The 19,127-nt window shown below is 46.5% G+C and overlaps 1 protein-coding gene and 1 pseudogene across 2 annotated transcripts in view; both read right to left on the bottom strand.

Moving 5' to 3' along the window:
- Window positions 1-761: 761 nt before the first annotated feature.
- Window positions 762-2,857, bottom strand: LOC116524188 (annotated as a pseudogene). The gene has a single exon (XR_004257214.1). The product of XR_004257214.1 is annotated as a WD repeat domain phosphoinositide-interacting protein 2 pseudogene (transcript).
- A 3,748-nt stretch (window positions 2,858-6,605) lies between these two features.
- Window positions 6,606-19,127, bottom strand: part of GALM (galactose mutarotase) — a 73,573-nt gene continuing 61,051 nt past the window's right edge. The window contains exons 5-7 of the mRNA XM_032239356.1: window positions 10,216-10,357; window positions 8,682-8,856; window positions 6,606-6,810 (exon numbers count right to left, since the gene is read on the bottom strand). Coding sequence (XP_032095247.1) covers window positions 6,733-6,810; window positions 8,682-8,856; window positions 10,216-10,357 — 395 coding nt within the window. The 3' untranslated portion in view covers window positions 6,606-6,732. The remainder of the gene's footprint in view (window positions 6,811-8,681; window positions 8,857-10,215; window positions 10,358-19,127) is intronic.

The following is a 19,127-nucleotide window of genomic DNA, read 5'->3' as shown; positions in this document are numbered from 1 at the left end:
TCAACCACAGCCATTTGCTCTTCCTCATGTTCCATTTTGTGTCAGCAGTACCTTCACCATGACTGAGTTGGAGGAGTGAGGGGAATGGGAACGGCCCAGGCAAGAACACTACAGACTCCCACTGTTCCTACCCAAAGTTCAGTGGTTTTTCAAACAATGTATCTCAAACTGGAAGGTTTTATGTCTGTTTCCAGAGCACCAAAATTGTTTTGAGCTGGGAAGTGGTGTGTGCTTATAGTTGTAGCTACTTAGGAGGCTGAGGCTGGAGGGATTGCTTAAGGGCAGGAATTCGAGACCAACCTGGGCAACAGAGCAAGACCCCCATCTCTAAACAAAAAGAAACTGTTTTGTCGATTTTTTTCAGCATTTTAATTGCTTGAACTATAATAAGGAGAGGATTTACTGACGTCCTTGCCTGACTATAGCTGGAAATGCTGTCCAAAGCATCTGAGACTTTAATGATGATCTGGGTAACTGAGTTCAGGAAATGCCGATGGGAAAAGGATTGCACTGCTGTCCAAACCGCCTCTTGCAAACTGATGATCCAATTGCTTAAAATGGTTAAGAGTGAAAATGGGAACTGGCCAGGGACCAGGACACATGCTGGGCTTCCTTCCTGCTCTGTGCTGGTAGTCCTGCATTTTTTTTCATGTTCTACTTTTTGTAACTCTCCAGTTCTCCCTCCACAGCATGACATCTTAGTCTTTACAGCAATATTTGTGTAATTATTTTAATATTACATCTTACCTTGTAAAATTTTATTTTTTTAGTAGAAGAACAGATCACTTAATTATACAAACAAAATCACTTTCCTTTGCTCCGGGGAGTCCAGGCAATCTTTCAAGTTCATTTGCTGCCTGACAGAAAGGTTTTTAGTATCAGAAAGAACCTCGCTCTCCTCCGAGATCCACATGGAAAACAAGATCAGAAACAGAAGTCCACCATGGAAAAAATCCCAGGATGATCTAATCTGGAAAGAATTTAATTAACAAAATAAAATGGAGGGAAAATGGTCCAGGGGGGGCCCTAGGGAGAGAGGACTCGTGTCCCAGGCCGCAAAGTCTGCCCAGCACACCCAGTGGGCAGCCTTGGACCTGTCACTGCAGAACCAGCCTTGACAAGCAGGCCCAGTGTGCTCGGCCACGGCTTTCTGACGCACTTGGCATATGTACAGATATGAAAAACCCAATGGCAGGTGGTTGGAAAGTGGCTTCTAGCTCTTCTACGCTGGCTTGGCACATTCAGGCATGCAAAGCAAGGAGGTTTTGCGGGCTTCACCAAACAGTTAATTTTGGCAAAAAGAGAAAAAGCTAAAATTCATAAGCAAGATTAAAAGCCACTGAAGTGAAAACGATGTATTTCCTCAGCATTGTGGAGTTAGACTACCACTACAATCTTTATTTTTATTTTTTAATAAAGTCGCTGCCATCCTCTCCCTCGACTCAGGTCAAAGTTAATAGCAGCATTGCACAAAGTCCTCTGTGAAGCCAGTGTTCTCTGCTCCCCGGGTCAGAGGTCATAGGTCAAGTTCAGTCAGTCCGAAGAATCATGGGGGGCTGCTCGCTGTCCTCATCCAGGCGCAGGGCGCTGGCCTCATCCTCCAGGTAGGTGCCACCCATGGCACCCAGGTCGTCTGCATAGGCTTTTGCTGCAGCTGTGCCGTACGCCTGAATGACTAAGGGGCAGTCGTGAGAGGCAGAGTCCAAGATCTCATTGGCCGTCTCCAGACTGCCATCCAGCCGGTGCTGCTTCATCAGGGTGCACTCGCCGCCCTCCTGGGGGTCCAGGTTGTACATGTACAGATACCCGTCGGAGGCGCCCACCAGCAACCGTGGGATCTTCTGAACTGTGGCTAGCAAGCGGATGTTTTTGTGGCTGCAGAATGGCAGGCGGACTGTGGCAAAGGCTCGGCCCTGGTTGAACATTTCTGTCACTTGGTAAGGCAGGTAGCTGGTGGAGGCCATGAGCACTTTCCCAAAGTACCCAGTCCAGGTGGTGAGCTCCTCTGCGGGTTTTTCTTTCACAGTTTCGAGTTTGAAGATGTGCATGGTCTCCGTGTTGCTGGAGGCGGAAGGAACATGCTGTCCATGCTGAAGGCCAGGGAGCAGATGCTCACGCACCTCTTCTCTCCGAAACTCAAAAGAGTTTTTGTCCCTCTGGAATGGAAAATACCCTAATCACGGTCCCCTTCTCCGATGCCGTGGCAAGCTTAGTGCCACTAGCATCAAAAGCCAACGCTGCTAAAGGACTGTCATGAGCCGGAACCATGTTTGCAGCTCTCAAATTAATGGTATCGAAGACCTGCACCTGTCCGATGGTTGCGCTTCCTGGGTAGGCCAAATAGCAGTTGTCATTGTTGATTGACAGTGCACACAGGCCTGCAGGGTTTGGAGCCGTCTCCCTGATCCTGTGCAGTACCTTCATGTCCCGAATGTTGTGGATGTACAGGGACTCTTCCAGGCATACTATCAGCCTCTGCCTGTTGAGCTTCACAGCCAGAATCGTGTTGGAGTAGCTGTAGTTGCAGATCTCAGTTCCCTTCTTAAAGTGAGGCACACCTTTAGCTTCCTTGGTGCTTTAAGGCTCACTATGGCCACTAAGCTGCTAGAGAACAATCTCTCTACAATGCATACACCTTCCGTGTTGGTGCATTCATAGATCCGTTCCAGCCTATCCACAGAAGAAAGGAAAATTTATAACCGGACTTACTACCAACAGCTAGGGACCAGACAACAGCGCGATGGCCAGGACCAGTTGCTCTTGATCCCCGTTTCACTGCTGTGTTGTCCTGGTTGAAGTTGGGGAAGAGCAGCTGGCCGGCGCCGGCCTCCCTCCCCGCTCTGGCTCGCCAGGATCATGGCTGGGCGCGCAGCGGGTGGGCCAGGAGGGCGGGTCAGGCTGCACTCAGGGTCAGTGCCTGGCCCCGCTCGCCGCGCTGGTCGCCCCGGGATCAACTGCCGCCTCATCCCGTCCCCGCTCTTGTTTATGCTCCGGACGTAAATTTTATTTCTTGCTGGGGCCTTCAGCGGTTTCATCATAATATCAGTTATGCTCACATGCTGTCACATGCCACAATGTACGTCTCATAACCACGGGGAAGGGCTTCTCTCAAGCAAAGTTCTCATCTGTGTGTTTCATGAAAAAGGACAGATTGGTTGCTGCCACAAAAAGAGTTTCTCTCAATTTTTGCTTTGCTCAGATGCACGGCGTGACAAATATAGGCTTTTTGTTTTTTTCTGAGACAGATTCTCGCTTTTTCACCAGGCTGGAGTGCAGTGGCACGAACTCGGCTCACTGTGACCTCCACCTCCCGGGTTCAACCAATTCCCCTGCCTCAGCCTCCCGAGTAGCTGGGATTACAGGTGCACGGCACCAGGCCCAGCTAATTTTTTTTTTTTTTTTGTAGAGATGGGGTTTCACCACGTTGGCCACACTGGTCTCCAACCCCTGCCCTCAGGCAGTCTCCCTGCCTGGGCCTCCCAAATTGCTGGGATTGCAGGCGTAAGACACCAGGCCTGGCCACCTTTTTACTTTCTTTTGTAAACTATTAATTTAAATGCCAGTAACTTATTTCAGCTGTCCCACAGGCGATGAATGCCCTTACTTGGACTACTGCAGACTGGCCTTCTTACAAAAACAATACTGTTTTTGGACAGAAGAAAACGAAGTATTTGGCTAATAAATGCATTCTCAAACCTAGTGCCTATTACATTAAGAACTAATTTGTAGTTTGTTTTGTCTCAGTGGATCCAGGGCTGGAATCACCCCCATAGCAGCAGCAAGGGAGACCCCACCAGGGAATGCTGCAAACTGTCTTCAGATAGGGCTGGCTGGGATTCCAAAGAAAGAAGCTTTAAGTGTCAGGGTGATCAGTCCAAAGCATTGATTAGGGGAACTTCCTTAGAGTGCTGCAGCAATCGTAGAGAGAGAAAAGGGGTGTTCTGCCCAGGTATGTCAGCAGTGAGGGAGCTTCTATAACAGTTTAAGGAATTTGGCTCAGAGCCAGTTTCTTTTAGTGTTTTAGGCAACAACCTAGGCAGCTTTATCAGTGCCTGGGAATGTTCAAGGCCCAGTTTGGCTTCAAGCCTGCTGCAAAATACCTGCAGCTGGGTAGGTGACACATGTCAAGGCACTCTGTGACTTTTAGTCAGGATACAGAAAGCAGGGGGAACTGGCAACCCTACACTTGTGAATAAGAACACATTCATTCTCTTCTCTGGGATTTCCTAAATGATTGCTGGCACCTATAGTATGAGAACCCTGCATTGAACAATTGAATCAAATTCGTAGCTGGGTTGCAGTCAGCTTAGTATTTCACCTCTGAGGCCTCTTGGCTAATGAATACATTGGAAACTTTAAGAGTGGAGAAACCTGCAGGCAGCATCTTACTCAAGTCACCAAAGTTAACCTCACAGTAAGAAGACAACTGATTCTGAGATGTTTAATCGGCATTAGATTAAAAAAAGAGAAAGAAGAGAAGACAACTGAGCATGCGCCTTCGGGGCTGGTGTGTGAAGAGCACAGCATCACACCTGACCTGAACCCCTTCACAGACCCAGCAGAGCGCTGTGTACGGAGCAGGGGCTCAGAAAATCCATGCTGAAATCAATTAAAAAATAAACAAGATCTTTGGTTTATTCTCGGTTATAAAGAAAGAGGAAGGCCGGGCGCGGTGGCTTAAGCCTGTAATCCCAGCACTGTGAGAGGCCGAGGCGGGTGGATCACGAGGTCAAGAGATCGAGACCATCCTGGTCAACATGGTGAAACCCCGTCTCTACTAAAAAAAAAATACAAAAGATTAGCTGGGCATGGTGGCGCGTGCCTGTAATCCCAGCGAGTCAGGAGGCTGGGGCAGGAGAATTGCCTGAACCCAGGAGGCGGAGGTTGCGGTGAGCCGAGATCGCGCCATTGCACTCCAGCCTGGTTAACAAGAGTGAAACTCTGTCTCAAAAAAAAAAGAAAAAAAAAAGAAAGAGGAAGTATGGAAAGCTACTTCCAGTGAGATAGCTTTCCTGTTAGGTGAGGAAATGCTGGGGCTCCCATTGAAGGGTAAGGTAGAATTCAGAACACACCCATATTCTCAGTCCATTTCCCAAAGGTCCACGCCTGATGATTTAAAGCTGAGTAAAGGAACAATTCTTTTGAAGATGCAGATTTTGGTTTTATTTCAATTCAGTACAGTATATATTAGTATAACATACTTTTTTTTTCAAAAATTACCAACCAAAACCCATCACTGATGCTTTGATTGTCCAGGAAAGAAAGAGCCCCCAGCCTTGTCACATAACACAACAACTTCTGTCCCCAGTGCAATGTGTCATCCTCGCTGTGCTGTGAAAGGCAAGGCTCTCTCCTCACCCTAAAACAGCTCCTGTCTCCAGTGCTTGCTTGCCGTTCTTCCCAGGCCTTGGCCTGGCTGTGCTTTCTCAGTTAACCCAAAGGCTCTTCCGGGCCTTTTCCTCTTGGAATTCCCCTCCTCACTAGAGAGAAAGCTGTCTTTTTTCTTTTTCTTTTTTTTTTTTTTTTTGAGACAAAGTTTGGCTCCGTTGCCCAGGCTGAAGTGCAGTGGCGTGATCTTGGCTCACTGAATCCTCCACCTCCTGGATTCAAGGGATTCTCCTGTCTCAGCCTCCCGAATAGCTGAGATTATAGGCATTTTTGTATTTTCAGTAGAGACGAGGTTTCGCCATGTTGGCCAGGCTCTCAAACTCCTGACCTTAAGCAATCCTCCCGCCTTGGCCTCCCAAAGTGCTAGGATTATAGGCGTGAGCCACCACGCCTGGCCGTAAATGACAGATTCTTTTTGGATATTTTGATTTTGCATTTTAAGTCATACCAACTGTAATGCTATGAGACAGTTCAGTACAACCTAATGTTTCTTATAAAAATGATTCTGAGAAGCAAAGCTGGCTGCAAAAGTCAGAGCAGGTGTCATACCCCTCTTTCTCCCTCAGTGATCCTGGGCATGTCCTGGTAGACTGAGGTAGAGGCCAGGAGGGGAACTTGCATTTGCATGACCTGAATTCAAGTCTTGGCCCAACTTTTTAGGTATTAGCTTGTTGGTCCTCAACCTCTCTAAGCCTCCGTTTTCTGACTTATCAATCATCTACTACTCTATAGAAACAGGTCCATCTGCCAGTCTGCAGATTGAGCTAATATGACATTTGAAAACTTGGGGGTGCTGCAATAGAGTAAGATGGTTAGAGGCGGAGGAAGAGGAACAAAAACAATGCAAGAATAGCTTTAAGAAAAGGAAGGGCGGCCGGGCACGGTGGCTCACGCCTGTAATCCCAGCGATTTGGGAGGCTGAGGCAGGCGGATCACCTGAGGTCAGGAAGTTGAGACCAGCCTGACCAATATGGTGAAACTCTGTCTTTAAAAAAAAAAAAAGAAAGAAAAGGAAGGGTGAAAAGCTGAAAGCGGCAGGGTGGAGAGATGGAGCCAACAGCAGCATGGGAGTCCCTGGCTAGCACCAGAGCTTAGATGACAACATTGGTAGTTGTGTTCACTGCCCTCTGAACTGCACAGAGAATCAAGCTGGTCATTAGACACGGCCTGGAGCCAGTCACTGGAAAAGGAAATCAGTACCCAGACTGATTCTTATGACAGCCACCATTTGTATGATTTTAATCTATAGAATCATTTTGAGAGCTTCTTAATCTTCACCTTTTTTCTGGACAGGAGACGGGCGGCTGAGCCTAGCCCTGGATCAGGTCATATCTTCACACTTTCTTAAGCCACAGAAAACTTGAACCAGGTGGTGTGGTCATACTCCTCACCAGGCCTCAGCAGCACAGGAGGGAAGTGGGGCTGTGAAGGGGGAAACAACACAGGTGATGCTTGACAGCGCAGACTGCAACATTAACCATTCGGGTGTGCTTCTGGACGGGCCTCTAGACCAGTGTGCTCTGTGAATGGCCGCCAGTGCAGGAACTGTTTATGATTGGTTCACAGTGAGATAAAGAACTTTGGGCTGGGCATGGTGTGGGAGGCCGAGGTGAGTGGAACACAAGGTCAGGAGATCGAGACCATCCTGGCTAAGACAGTGGAAACCTGTCTCTACTAAAAATACAAAAAGTAAGCCGGGCATGGTGGCATGCACCTGTAGTCCCAGCTACTTGGGAGGCTGAGGCAGAAGAATCGCTTGAACCTGGGAGGCGAGGTTGCAGTGAGATTGCACCACTGCACTCCAGCCTGTGCAACAGTATGAGATTCTGTTTAAAAAAAAAAAAAAAAAAAAAAAGAACTTTAATCAGAATGAAAATCTACAAGATCACTAAGCATGCTTTGTTAAAGTGAGACTTTCCTGACGAAGGAAAGTACTGTAGTATGGTGTTGATCTATAATCTGGTGCAAGATGTAAGCTTTTTTTTTTTTTTTTGAGACAGAGTCTCACTTTGTCTCCCAGGCTGGGGTGCAGGGGAGCAATGTCAGCTCACTGCAACCTCTACCTCCCAGGTTCAAGTGATTCTCCTGCCTCAGCCTCCCAAGTAGCTGGGACTACAGGCACCCACCACCATGCCCAGCTGATTTTTGTATTTTTAGTTGAGACAGGGTTTTGTCATGTTGGTCAGGCTGGTCTCGAATTCCTGACCTCAAGTGATATGTCTGCCTCGGCCTCTCAAAGTGCTGGGATACAAGCGTGAGCCACTGCACCTGGCCCTATTTTTTTTTTTAAGACAGGGTCTCATTCTGTCGTATAGGCTAGAGTGCAGTGGTGTGATCATGGCTCACTGCAGCCTCAACCTCCCAGACTCAAGTGATCCTCCCACCTCAGCCTCCTATATAGCTGGGGCCACAGGTGTGCACCACCACACCTGGCTAATTTTTCTAATAATCTGTAGAGATAGATAGGGTCTCCTTGTGTTGCCTAGGTTGGCTTCAATCTCAAGCTCAAGCAATCCTTCCACCTCAGCCTCCCAAAGTGCTGGGATTACAAGCAGGAGCCATCTTGCCAGCCCAAGGTGCACGCTTCTTACTGTGGGCTGGCACTTTTAGGAGTACCGCTCTAGGCAGTAGCCAGAAAAGAAAGTTATGAGGGAGCACATATGAGGAGACGATATGGAAGTTCTCCTTAAGTGTGGTTGCAGAAAACGAGAACGTATTGATAAGGAGAAACATCAAACTGGATAAAGGTTTTGAAGGTACAAAATTGGAGCTTTCTTAAAAATATGTAAATGCCATGTCAGTAGCTTGACTATGGGTTTTCTGTTTATCATGACTTGGAGAAGGGAATGAGCATGAACTTTTGAGCCAGGCACAGTGGCTCACGCCTGTAATCCTAGCAATTTGGTAGGCCAAGGCAGGTGGATCACTTGAGGTCAGGAGCTCGAGACCAGCCTGACCAACATGGTAAGACCTCATCTCTACTAAAAATACAAAAATTAGCCAGGCGTGGAGGTGGGTGCCTGTAATCCCAGCTACTTGGGAGGCTGAGGCAGGAGAATCACTTGGACCCAGGAGGCGGAGGTTGCAATGAGCTGAGATCATGTCACTGCACTGTAGCCTGGGCGACAGAGTGAGACTGTCTCAAAAAACAAACAAACAAAACAACTTTTTGAATCAAACAAACAAAACATGAACTTTTGAATCATACAACCTGATTTGAGTGTAGTGAACTCGGCTGTATAGTGTGACTTTGGACACAAACTGCACTCTAACAAGCTAGCCTGTGGCATTACCTGATTGACTGCATCAGGCCAGTTCTGAGTCTCCAGGCAGAAACCAGAGTGCTTGGGATAGACAGCTCCACTCTTGCCCTTTAATGTGCCATCCAGGAAGTTGCCCGTGTAAAACTGGACCCCGGGCTGGGTGGTGTATACTTCCAGTACCCGCCCGCTTGCAGCATGACGCACCCTGGGAAGAAACACAAACCGCATGAGTCCAGGCAGAAAAGCAGGTGGGGAGGAGTAGAAGCTGGGAAGTGGCTTTGAGACAGGAAATCAGACCCAGCCACAGAGCAGGGACAAGATATAAGGAGGAGATGAAGGTAGGAAGAAAAGGATGGAAAATTCTTCCAGTCTCAAAGGCAAGGCATGAGCAGGTGGCTTCAAGGATCCTCAACAGCAATGTCTCACTCTGATCTTGGCTTCTTTGAGGCATCACCAAACAGACTTACCCTTGCCTGCCAGCTGGGGAGTAGGGAGGAAGGGAGCAGCTAAGTTGGAGGAGGAAAGCCCTGGAGGAGCTAAGATTTTTTTTTTTTTTTTTTTTATAGAGTCTTGTTCTGGAGTGCAGTGGCTCAATCTCGGCTCATTGCAACCTCTGCCCCCTGGGCTCAAGCAGCTCTCCCACCTCAGCTCCCCAGTACCTGGGACTGCAGGTGTGCGCCACCACATCCAGCTAATTTTTATTTGTTTGTTTTGAGATAGACTCTGGCTCTTTTGCCCCGGGGGGGTCCAGTGCTGCGATCTGGGCTCACTGCAACCTCTGCCCCATGGGTTCAAGTGATTCTCCTGTCTCAGCCTCTAAACTAGCTGGGATTACAGGTGCCTGCCACCATGCCTGGCTAATTATTTGTATTTTTAGTAGAAATGGGGTTTCATCATGTTGGCTAGGCTGGTCTTGAACTACTGACCTCAGGTGATCTGACCACCTCAGCCTCCCAAAGTGTGGGATTACAGACATGAGCCACTGCGCCCAGCCCGGGATTCTTTTCGGAGTTTTGCTCTGTCACCCAGGTTGGAGTGCAGTGGCACAATCTCAGCTCAATGCAACCTCCGCCCCCAGGGTTCAAGCGATTCTCCTGCCTCAGCCTCCCGGGTAGCTGGGATTATAGGCACCTGCCACCAAGCCTGGCTAATTTTTGTATTTTTAGTTGAGATGGGGTTTCACCACTTTGGCCAGGCTGGTCTTGAACTCCTGACTTCAGGTGATCCACCCATCTCAGCCTCCCAAAGTGCTGGGATTACAGGCATGAGCCACTGTGCCTGGCCTGAGTTAAGGCTTCTAACAATAGGCCTTAAAGAACAAGCAGAGAGGGAGAGAGGAGGCACTGAGGGTGGAGGAATATGGGTAATGGGAGGTAGGAGGAGGAGGATGAATTCTACAGAGCTCACCTGTACCACAGGAGCTTTGAGAAGATATGGAATGTGGTACTGGGTTACCTGTAGCATAGTAAATGCTATTGATATGGCCAGAGGAAAAGCTCCAAAGGAAAATAGGAGTTGGTGTCGGTTTCTTTCTTACAGACTCAGGAAGTGAAAAATACCTGACCTTGCACAAAAATGCTTTTCTTTAGATCCCTTCAGACAGAAATTGTGGTCAAAACCATTGAGATGGAAGTCCTGCAGGTGTTTTCCAAGCTCCACTGGCTTTCTCAGGTCGAATGCAGTTCCTTGCACTGGGGCCACTTCTCCTGATGGGAAGAGACAGAAAACAAAGGTGATAAACACCCAAGTCTCATATTTATTTACACAGAGCCTCCCCAAGACCCACTGGTTCTACCTTCTCAGCCTTCATTTGAATTTGTTAAGGAGATGGGAGCCCAGATACTGGGAAACATGCAGGGAGCCCATCTCTACCAAAAAAAAATAAATAAATAAAATTGGCCAGGCATAGTGATGAGCACCTGTGGTCTTAGCTACTCAGGAGGCTGAGGCAGGAGGATTGCTTGAGCCCAGGATGTCAATGCTACAGTCAGCCATGATTGCATCGCTGCACTCCAGCATGGGTGACAGAATGAGACTCTGTCTTGTTAAAAAACAAACAAATAGGGAAAGAGGGTGGGTTAGAGAAAATAAAACAAAAAACCCTCAAACAAAGAAATAAATAGAGTATATGGGAATATGGGCTCAGGTTATATGCAAATACCACACCATTTTATAGAAGGAACTAGAGTAGGCCGGGCGTGGTGGCTCACACCTGTAATCCTAGCACTTTGGGAGGTAGAGGTGCGTGGATCACCCAAGGTCAGGAGTTCAAGACGAGCCTGGCCATCATGGTGAAACCCCATCTTTAAAAAAAAAATAGGCCGGGCGCGGTGGCTCAAGCCTGTAATCCCAGCACTTTGGGAGGCCGAGGCGGGTGGATCACAAGGTCAAGAGATCAAGACCATCCTGGTCAACATGGTGAAACCCCGTCTCTATTAAAAATACAAAAAATTAGCTGGGCATGGTGGTGCATGCCTGTAATCCCAGCTACTCAGGAAGCTGAGGCAGGAGAATTGCCTGAACCCAGGAGGCGGAGGTTGCGGTGAGCCGAGATCGTGCCATTGCACTCCAGCCTGGGTAACATGAGTGAAACTCCGTCTCAAAAAAAAAAAATAAATAAATAAAAAATAAAAAAATAAAATAAAAAAAAATAGAAGGAACTAGAGTATCCATTGATTTAAGTATCAGTAGAGTGTCCTGGAACCAATCTCCCATCGATTCCAAGGGACAATGGAAAATATATACTCATAAATATATAGTAACATATATATATAAGCCAGAGTTGTTCTAGCTGAATCAAGTACAGGTTCTGAGCCGCTCAGGTGGAAAACCCCAGGATGAGATGATGGCAGAGGTCTACTTCTTAAAATTAAGGCCCACCCAGGATTAAGTAACAGCCAGGTGCTAGAACCTTGCACCAAGTACAGAGAATCCCAGGTTCCTCTGTAGCAGGTCAAATCACTCCGGCCATTTTTTCTTGAGGAGGAAACAGAAAAAGGCTCTTTTTAGAGCCTTAAGCAATAATACGGTTGAGTCTTTTTTAAAAAGTTTATTTTTTCTTTCTTTTTTCTTTTTTTGAGACAGAGTTTTGCTTTTGTTGCCCAGGCTGGAGTACAACAGCACGATCTCAGTTCACTGCAACCTCTGTGTCCTGGGTTCAAGTGATTCCCCTGCCTCAGCCTCCCAAGTAGTTGGGATTACAAGCACAGGCCACCATGCCCAACTAATTTTTGCATTTTTAGTAGAGACAGGTTTCACCATGTTGGCCATGCTAGTCTCAAACTCCTGACCTCAGGTGATCCACCTGCCTAGGCCTCCCAAAGTGCTGGGATTACAGGCATGAGCCATCACGCCGGCCTAAAGTTTTCTTATGGTCCCAGAGCTGTCTCATGTATTTTAAAGGTAAATGCAACTATTAGGAGGTTAGCATACTCTTTTAGGGTGATAATTATTTTTTCCTTTCATGTGGTCTGATAGCAATTTTAGGAACTTGGCTTCTACTGTTATCAGGGGAGAGAAGTAGCATGCAAAGTAGAGCTGAAATCTTAGGAGGCTAAGAAAAAGCAGGAACTTATACCTTACCATTAAAATAATTTAAAAAGTAAAAGAAGAACCAACTGCCAGTCATTTAAAACATTTGGTTCTGCTTTTGTGGGTTCCTAAATGCTGAGAGAACACACAAATCTGAGTAAAAGAAGACATTTTGGTTTTTTTTGAGACATAGTCTCACTCTGTTGCCCAGGCTGGAGTGCAGTGGCACGATCTCAGCTCACTGCAACCTCTGCCTCCTGGATTCAAGCAATTCTCCTGCCTCAGCCTCCCAAGTAGCTAGGACTACAGGCGTAAGCCACGACTCCAGCTAATTTTTTTGTATTTTCAATAGAGTCAGGGTTTCACCATGTTGGCCAGGCTAATCTTGAACTCCTGACCTCAAGTGATCCACCTACCTTGGCCTCCCAAAGTGCTGGGATTACAGGTGTGAACCACCACACCCAGCCTCATTTTTTTTTTTTTTTTAGATGGAGTCTCGCTCTGTTGCCCATGCTGGAGTGCAGTGGCGCAATCTCGTCTCACTGCAACCTCCACCTCCCAGGTTCAAGCCAATGCTCTTGTCTCAGCCTCCTGAGTAGCAGGGATTGCAGGCGCCCACTGTCACACTTGGCTAATCTTTGTATTTTTAGTAGAGATGGGGTTTCACCACGTTGGCCAGGCTGGTCTCAAACTCCTGACCTTGTGATTCACAAGCCTCGGCCTCCCAAAGTGCTGTTATTACAGGCATCAGCCACCATACCCAGACCCCATTTCTTTTCTTAAACTCAGAACTGCTGTGTAGAAATCAAGTCTGGCATGATCACGGCTCACTGCAGCCTTGACCTGCCTTAACCTAGTGTCTGCAGACTGGGGTTCTGAGTTCACATACAGCTCAGGGTGCCTGGGCATAAAGCACTCAAGTGAGGCACTAAGGTCCAGGCGATACCATCCTGGTGTCCACTGTTCAACCGAGAGAATCTGGAAAGCACACATAGGAATCTTTGCTCTTTTTTGTTTTTTGAGACAGAGTTTCACTCTGCCGCCCAAGATGGAGTGCAGTGATGCAATCTTGGCTCACTGTAATCTCCGCCTCCCAGGTTCAAGTGATTCTACCGTCTCAGCCTCCCAAGTAGCTGGGATTACAGGTGCACACCTTCATGCCAAGCTAATTGTTGTATTTTTAGCAGAAATGGGGTTTTACCATGTTGGCCAGGCTTATCTAAACTTCTGACCTCAAGTGACAGGCCCACATCAGCCTCCAAAAGTGCTGGGATTACAGGCGTGAGTCACTGTGCCAAATTTTTAAATAGGGAATATTTGCACATGCAACCAATTTTTTTTTAAACTTTTTAAGTTTTTTGAGACAGAGTCTTGCTCTGTTGTCCAGACTGGAGTGCAGTGGTGTGATCTGGGCTCACTGAAACCTCCATCTCCCAGGTTCAAGCAATTCTCCTGCCTCAGCCTCTGGAGCAGCTGGGATTACAGGTGCCCGCCACCATGCCTGGTTTGTTTTTCTTTTTTTGTTTGTTTGTTTGTTTTTTGTATTTTTAGTAGAGACTGGGTTTCACCATTTTTGCCAGGCTGGTCTCGAACTCCAGACCTCAAGTGATCCACCTGTCTCAGCCTTCCAAAATGCTGGGATTAAAGGTGTGAGCCACTGGGTCCAGCTCCACATGCAACCAATTTAATGGCAACAAATGTAAAAGGTAAAAAATATCATATAATCAAAGAACTTCTCTTATCTTTGTTCCCCACATATCCAGTTTCTTACAACAGAAGCACCCATCGTTACTGGCTTCTCTCTTTTAAAAACATTTTTATTTACATATTTATTTTTTAGAGATGGTCTCACTCTGTTGCCCAGGCTGGAGTGCAGTGGATGATCATAGCTCATGGAACTGGAACTCCTGGGCTCAAGCGAGCCTCCTGCCCCAACCTGTGGAGTAGCTGCGACACGTGTTTGCCTCCATGCCTGGGTTGTTACTGGTATTCCATGCACAATTCCAAAGGTATTACAAAGATACCAAGCATCTAAGTGTACACTCACAAACACATACAAACCCGGCAGCCTGTCTCCACCTTGATCTTTTCACTCAATGTATCTTAGAGTTTATTTCCAAATTTATTCCTAAGTATTTCATTGGACAGTTCAATATACACTCACGTTTTTCTCCATGATAATTTGTCTATTTAGAATTTCTTTTTTTTTTTTTTTTGAGACAGAGTCTGACTCTGCTGCCCAGGTTGGAGTGCAGTGGCTCGATCTCGGCTCACTGCAACCTCTGTCTCCTAGGTTCAAGCAGTTCTCCTGCCTTGGCCTCCCAAGTAGCTGGGATTACAGGCATGTGCCACCACACCTGGCTAATTTTGTATTTTTGGTAGAATGGGGTTTCACCATGTTGGTCAGGCTGGTCTCACACTCCTGACCTCAGGTGATCCACCCACCTTGGCCTCCCAAAGTGCTGGGATTACAGGCGTGAGCCACCACACCCAACCTATACAAGCATTTAATCCTCCTTTTGTTAGATAGAATCTGCTCTCAGCTTCTTCCTCCCTTTTTCTCCTTCCTCTGCTACCTGAGTTAGGTTGCAGACACTTTCAACTGAAGGTATTCTAATAAAGGCACTTTTGTTTCCCAGTAGATGGTGCTAGAGACACAATAGAAAGAGTCTGCTGTACAATCTCTAAAGCCTGATCCCTTCTGGCAGAATTCACAGTTTAACCTTTTGGATCTTGAAAGCGGAGGGCCAAATCCTAGAGAGCAGTGTGACCCACTTGGGTATGCTTTTGTTCTGTGACATTTACATGATAAACCACCTCCCAGACTTGCATGATGGCTCACGCCTGTAATCCCGGCACTTTGGGAGGCCAAGGCAGGCAGATCACTTGAGGTCAGGAGTTTGAGACCAGCCTGGGCAACATGGTGAAACCCGGTCTCTACTAAAAATACAAAAATTAGTCAGGCATGGTGGCGTGTACCTGTAATATCAGCTACTCGGTAGGCTGAGGCAAGAGAATTGCCTGAACCTGGGAGATAGAGGTTACACTGAGCCAAGATTTCGCCACTGCACTCCAGGCTGGGTGACAGACCCTATTTCAAACAAACAAACAAAATAAAATAAAAAGGAAAAGGCAACAATAAATCTTCTTTTTCTCTTTTTTAGAGACAGGGTCCTGATATGCTCAAATGATCCTCCTACCTCAACCTCCTGAGTAGCTAGGACTACAGGTGTATGGCCACTTATATATATGTATATAAATAATTTTTTTTTTAAGAGGCAGGGTCTTGCTCTGTTACCCAGGCTGTAGTGCAGTGGCATGATCACGGCTCACTGCAGCCTCGACCTGCCTGGCTCAGCCTCCCTAGTAGCTGGGACCCCCAGGCATGTACCGCCATGCCTGGCTAATTTTTGAATTACTTGTAGAGATGAGGGTCTCACTGTGTTGTGTAGGCTGGTTTCAAATTCCTGGGCTCAAGCAATCCTCCTGCCTCAGCCTCCCAAATTACTGGGTTTACAGGCATGAGCCACCATGCTCAGCAATTCTTCATGAAACAATAAGACTCGGGAAAAAAAGCTGTTATTCTCATGGGCTAAGGAAGTTTTTAATCTTACCAACCTATATTCTGAGTGGTAACTTATACTTTCTTCTATAACTTTATGGTGTTCACAATATTTTATTCTTCCTAAAAGCTATAGTCAACTCAAAATCTAACCCTTATGACAGTCCTAGTGTGATGGACTTAGGTCAGTCAAAATTGCTTATAATTATTTCCCTTAAAGTATAACTACAGGTAAAAGACTTTAAGGAACGAAAAAAGCTACAAAATTTTTGTGAAGGAAAGACAGAGGGCATATATCAGGCCTGTTTCCCTGTTACTGAGCAATCCACAAATCAGTGTTTGCTTCAGCTCTTCCCTCTGTAAAATGAAGCTGTTATTTGCTGCCACATTATATGGAAATATTTGATAAACGATATGCCTGAGCACCTTCAGGAGGCTGGCATAAATAAATATAACAAGGCCAGATTTCAGGCTACCATATAGAATACAGAGCAGAGGGCACAAAAGGTAAGACTTTTTTTTTTTTTTTTGAGATGGAGTCTCGCTCTGTCACCCAGGCTGGAGTGCAGTGGCACGATCCTGGCTCACTGCAACTTCCGCCTCCTGGGCTCTCATGATTCTCCTGTCTCAGCCTCTCGAGTAGCTGGGACTACAGGTGTGTGCCACCATGCCCAGCTAATTTTTTTGTATTTTTAGTAGAGACGGGTTTCACCGTGTTAGCCAGGATGGTCTCGATCTTCTGAGCTTGTGATCCGCCCGCCTCGGCCTTCCAGGCTGCTAGGATTACAGGCGTAAGTCACCACACCCAGCCACAGAGGGTAAGACTTTAAGCATGACAAAGAAGCCCTGAATTAAAATTAGAAACTTGGGACAATTCTAAAATGAGATTTTTGCTAAATGAGAAGAAAAAAAAGAGAAGGCTCTAATCTATCTTGTCCAGCCTCATGCACGGACACACTTGCTCATGTGCTTAGTGGTCAGGTATATGGAAAACATGGAATCTGTCCCCCAGATTCACCACGTCTCTGGGTCCTTTCTCATAACTGGAATGAATGTTCCTTCTGGGTCCCCTATACCCACCACATTCTGGCAAAGTCCAGTTGATTGCTCAAGAATATTCTCTAATATAATTTCCCCTTGTGAAATATTATAACCTCTATAGCCAGAGCTAATCTTTTTTTCTTTGTTCCCATTATACTTAGAACAGACTTTTCTCGAAACATTCTTCACATTATGACATAATTACAGAAACTGTCAAAGTCAAAGTAAAATGTAAAGATGAATCTCTCAATGTTTTATTTGAAAGTCACAGAACTGGCCATGTGTGGTGGCTCATGCCTGTAATACCAGCACTTTGGGAGGCCGAGATGGACAGATCACTTGAGGCCAGGAGTTTGAAACCAGCCTGGACAACATGGTGAAACTCCATCTCTTTTTTTTTTTTTTTTTTTTTTTTTTTTTAAGACAGGGTTTCACCATGTTGGTCAGGCTGGTCTTGAGCTCCCGAGCTCAGGTGATCCACCCACCTTGGCTTCCAAAGTGCTTGGATTACAGGCGTGAGCCACCACGCCCAGCTGGTGAAACTCCATCTCTACTAAAAATACAAAAATTAGCTGGGCATGGTGGCACACGCCTATAGTTCCAGCTACTCCGGAGGCTGAGGCAGGAGAATTGCTTGAACTGAGAGGAGGAGCTTGCAATGAGCCGAGATCGCGCCACTGTACTCCAGCCTAGGTGACTTAGTGAGACTCCACCTCAAAAAAAAACAAAAAACAAAAAAAAGAATCACAGAATTGCAATTCAGAGTGCACACACAGCCTGGGTGGTCTTCAGTATGTCTGGAAAACAAAGAGAAGGTTGAGAGTTTTATTAGGTATATATATATATATATGTATTTCGTTTTTGTTTTTTGAGTCAGTGTCTCGCTCTGTCACCCAGGCTGGAGTGAAGTGGCTTGATCATAGCTTACTGCAGACTGCAACTCCTGGGTTCAAGGGATTCTCTTGCCTCAGCCTCCTGAGGAGCTATGACTATTGGAGTACACGACCATGCCAGCTATAGTTTAAAAAAATTTTTTTAAAAAAATGAATTAGAGGTTCTTATGTTGCCCAGACTGGCCTTGAACACATAGCGTCACCTCCTCAAGCGCCAGGACAACTGGCCTGAGGCACAGCAGCTCAGCCAGCTATAATTTTTAATTTTTTTTGTAGAGATGAGGTCTCACTATGTTGCCCAGGCTGGTTTTGAACTCCTGGCTTCAAGTGATCCTCCTGCCTCAGCTTCCCAAAGTGCTACGATTACAGACATGAGTTGCTGCACCCAGCCGGAAGTTTTATTAGAAAGAGAAATGTTACATACTGTTCTGAAAGAATGCTCATTGGCACTAGAGAAACTTCTGGGAGCTGGCAGGGTCTGACTGGTGAGTGACAGCGGTCGGCAAAACTAATGTTAGAGTTACGGCAGGTCATTTCAGTAATTATTAAGGTGAAAGTGGTCTTAGGGTTACCTAAAAAAGCAGGCTGTTTCAGCTTTGCAGAAAAATCGATTCTTGGAGCAGGTGCTATGTATTCTAACTGCTCTTTTCCCCCGGCCCCTCGACTCTGAATTAGTTGGGTATGACAAGAATAACCCAGTTTTTATAACCAACTTTCACATATATCAAGCCATTTGTCTATAAGGAATGTGAGTTCCTAAAGGGCAGGAATTGTGCCCTATGTATCTCTCTACATTCTGGGCATGAAGCAGAGCCTTTCCTTGATTGAAAAACTGATGAATGAAGGCAGGAGAGGCAGAAAAAAAAATCAGAGGCAACTGTGTATGTTATATCATCTGTGACGAAGAATGAAAGATCTAGAAAGGTGCGTAGGAGTTCCCTCATCTCATCCCCTCACTTTGCAGCTGGCGAGCTTGAGCCCCTGGCAGCTGACGGGACTTGCCCGAGGTGACACATCTCCGTAGCGTCAGAGCCTCCACTCAGGCACTTTCCACCTCCCTCTGGAGTGTCCGACTTGGCTACAGCCCCGCACGCCCCCAATTCCCACAGGTGCTCTTGATTTTTTTCACTACGAATTTAGAAAATGAACATGCAGTTTTTCTAACATTGGTTTATCTGCATATATGACTTTGTGCTTTGGTGCTAAGAATAGAAGGGGATGTCAAAATAGCTCTCTCAGCAATGCTGAGTGTTCAGAAAATGAAGCGGAAATGGAAAGGGTACCCTCAGAGAGAATGTCACATCCTCTGACTTTAGTTTTGAAGCCACCAGAAAGCCAGGGGTGTTGGCAGGGAGAAGCAATTTTCTGAAGAGGATTTCTTATTCTCCTGGAGGCCATCTGGGTGTGTATTAAGGTCTGGGCAGCAGTACCTGGCAGATGAGGGGCTCT

Source organism: Sapajus apella, unplaced genomic scaffold, assembly GCF_009761245.1.
Source record: "Sapajus apella isolate SASKATOON/1434 unplaced genomic scaffold, GSC_monkey_1.0 scaffold44, whole genome shotgun sequence".
Lineage (NCBI taxonomy): Eukaryota > Metazoa > Chordata > Mammalia > Primates > Cebidae > Sapajus > Sapajus apella.
This window is presented reverse-complemented; position numbering and strand designations above follow the sequence as displayed.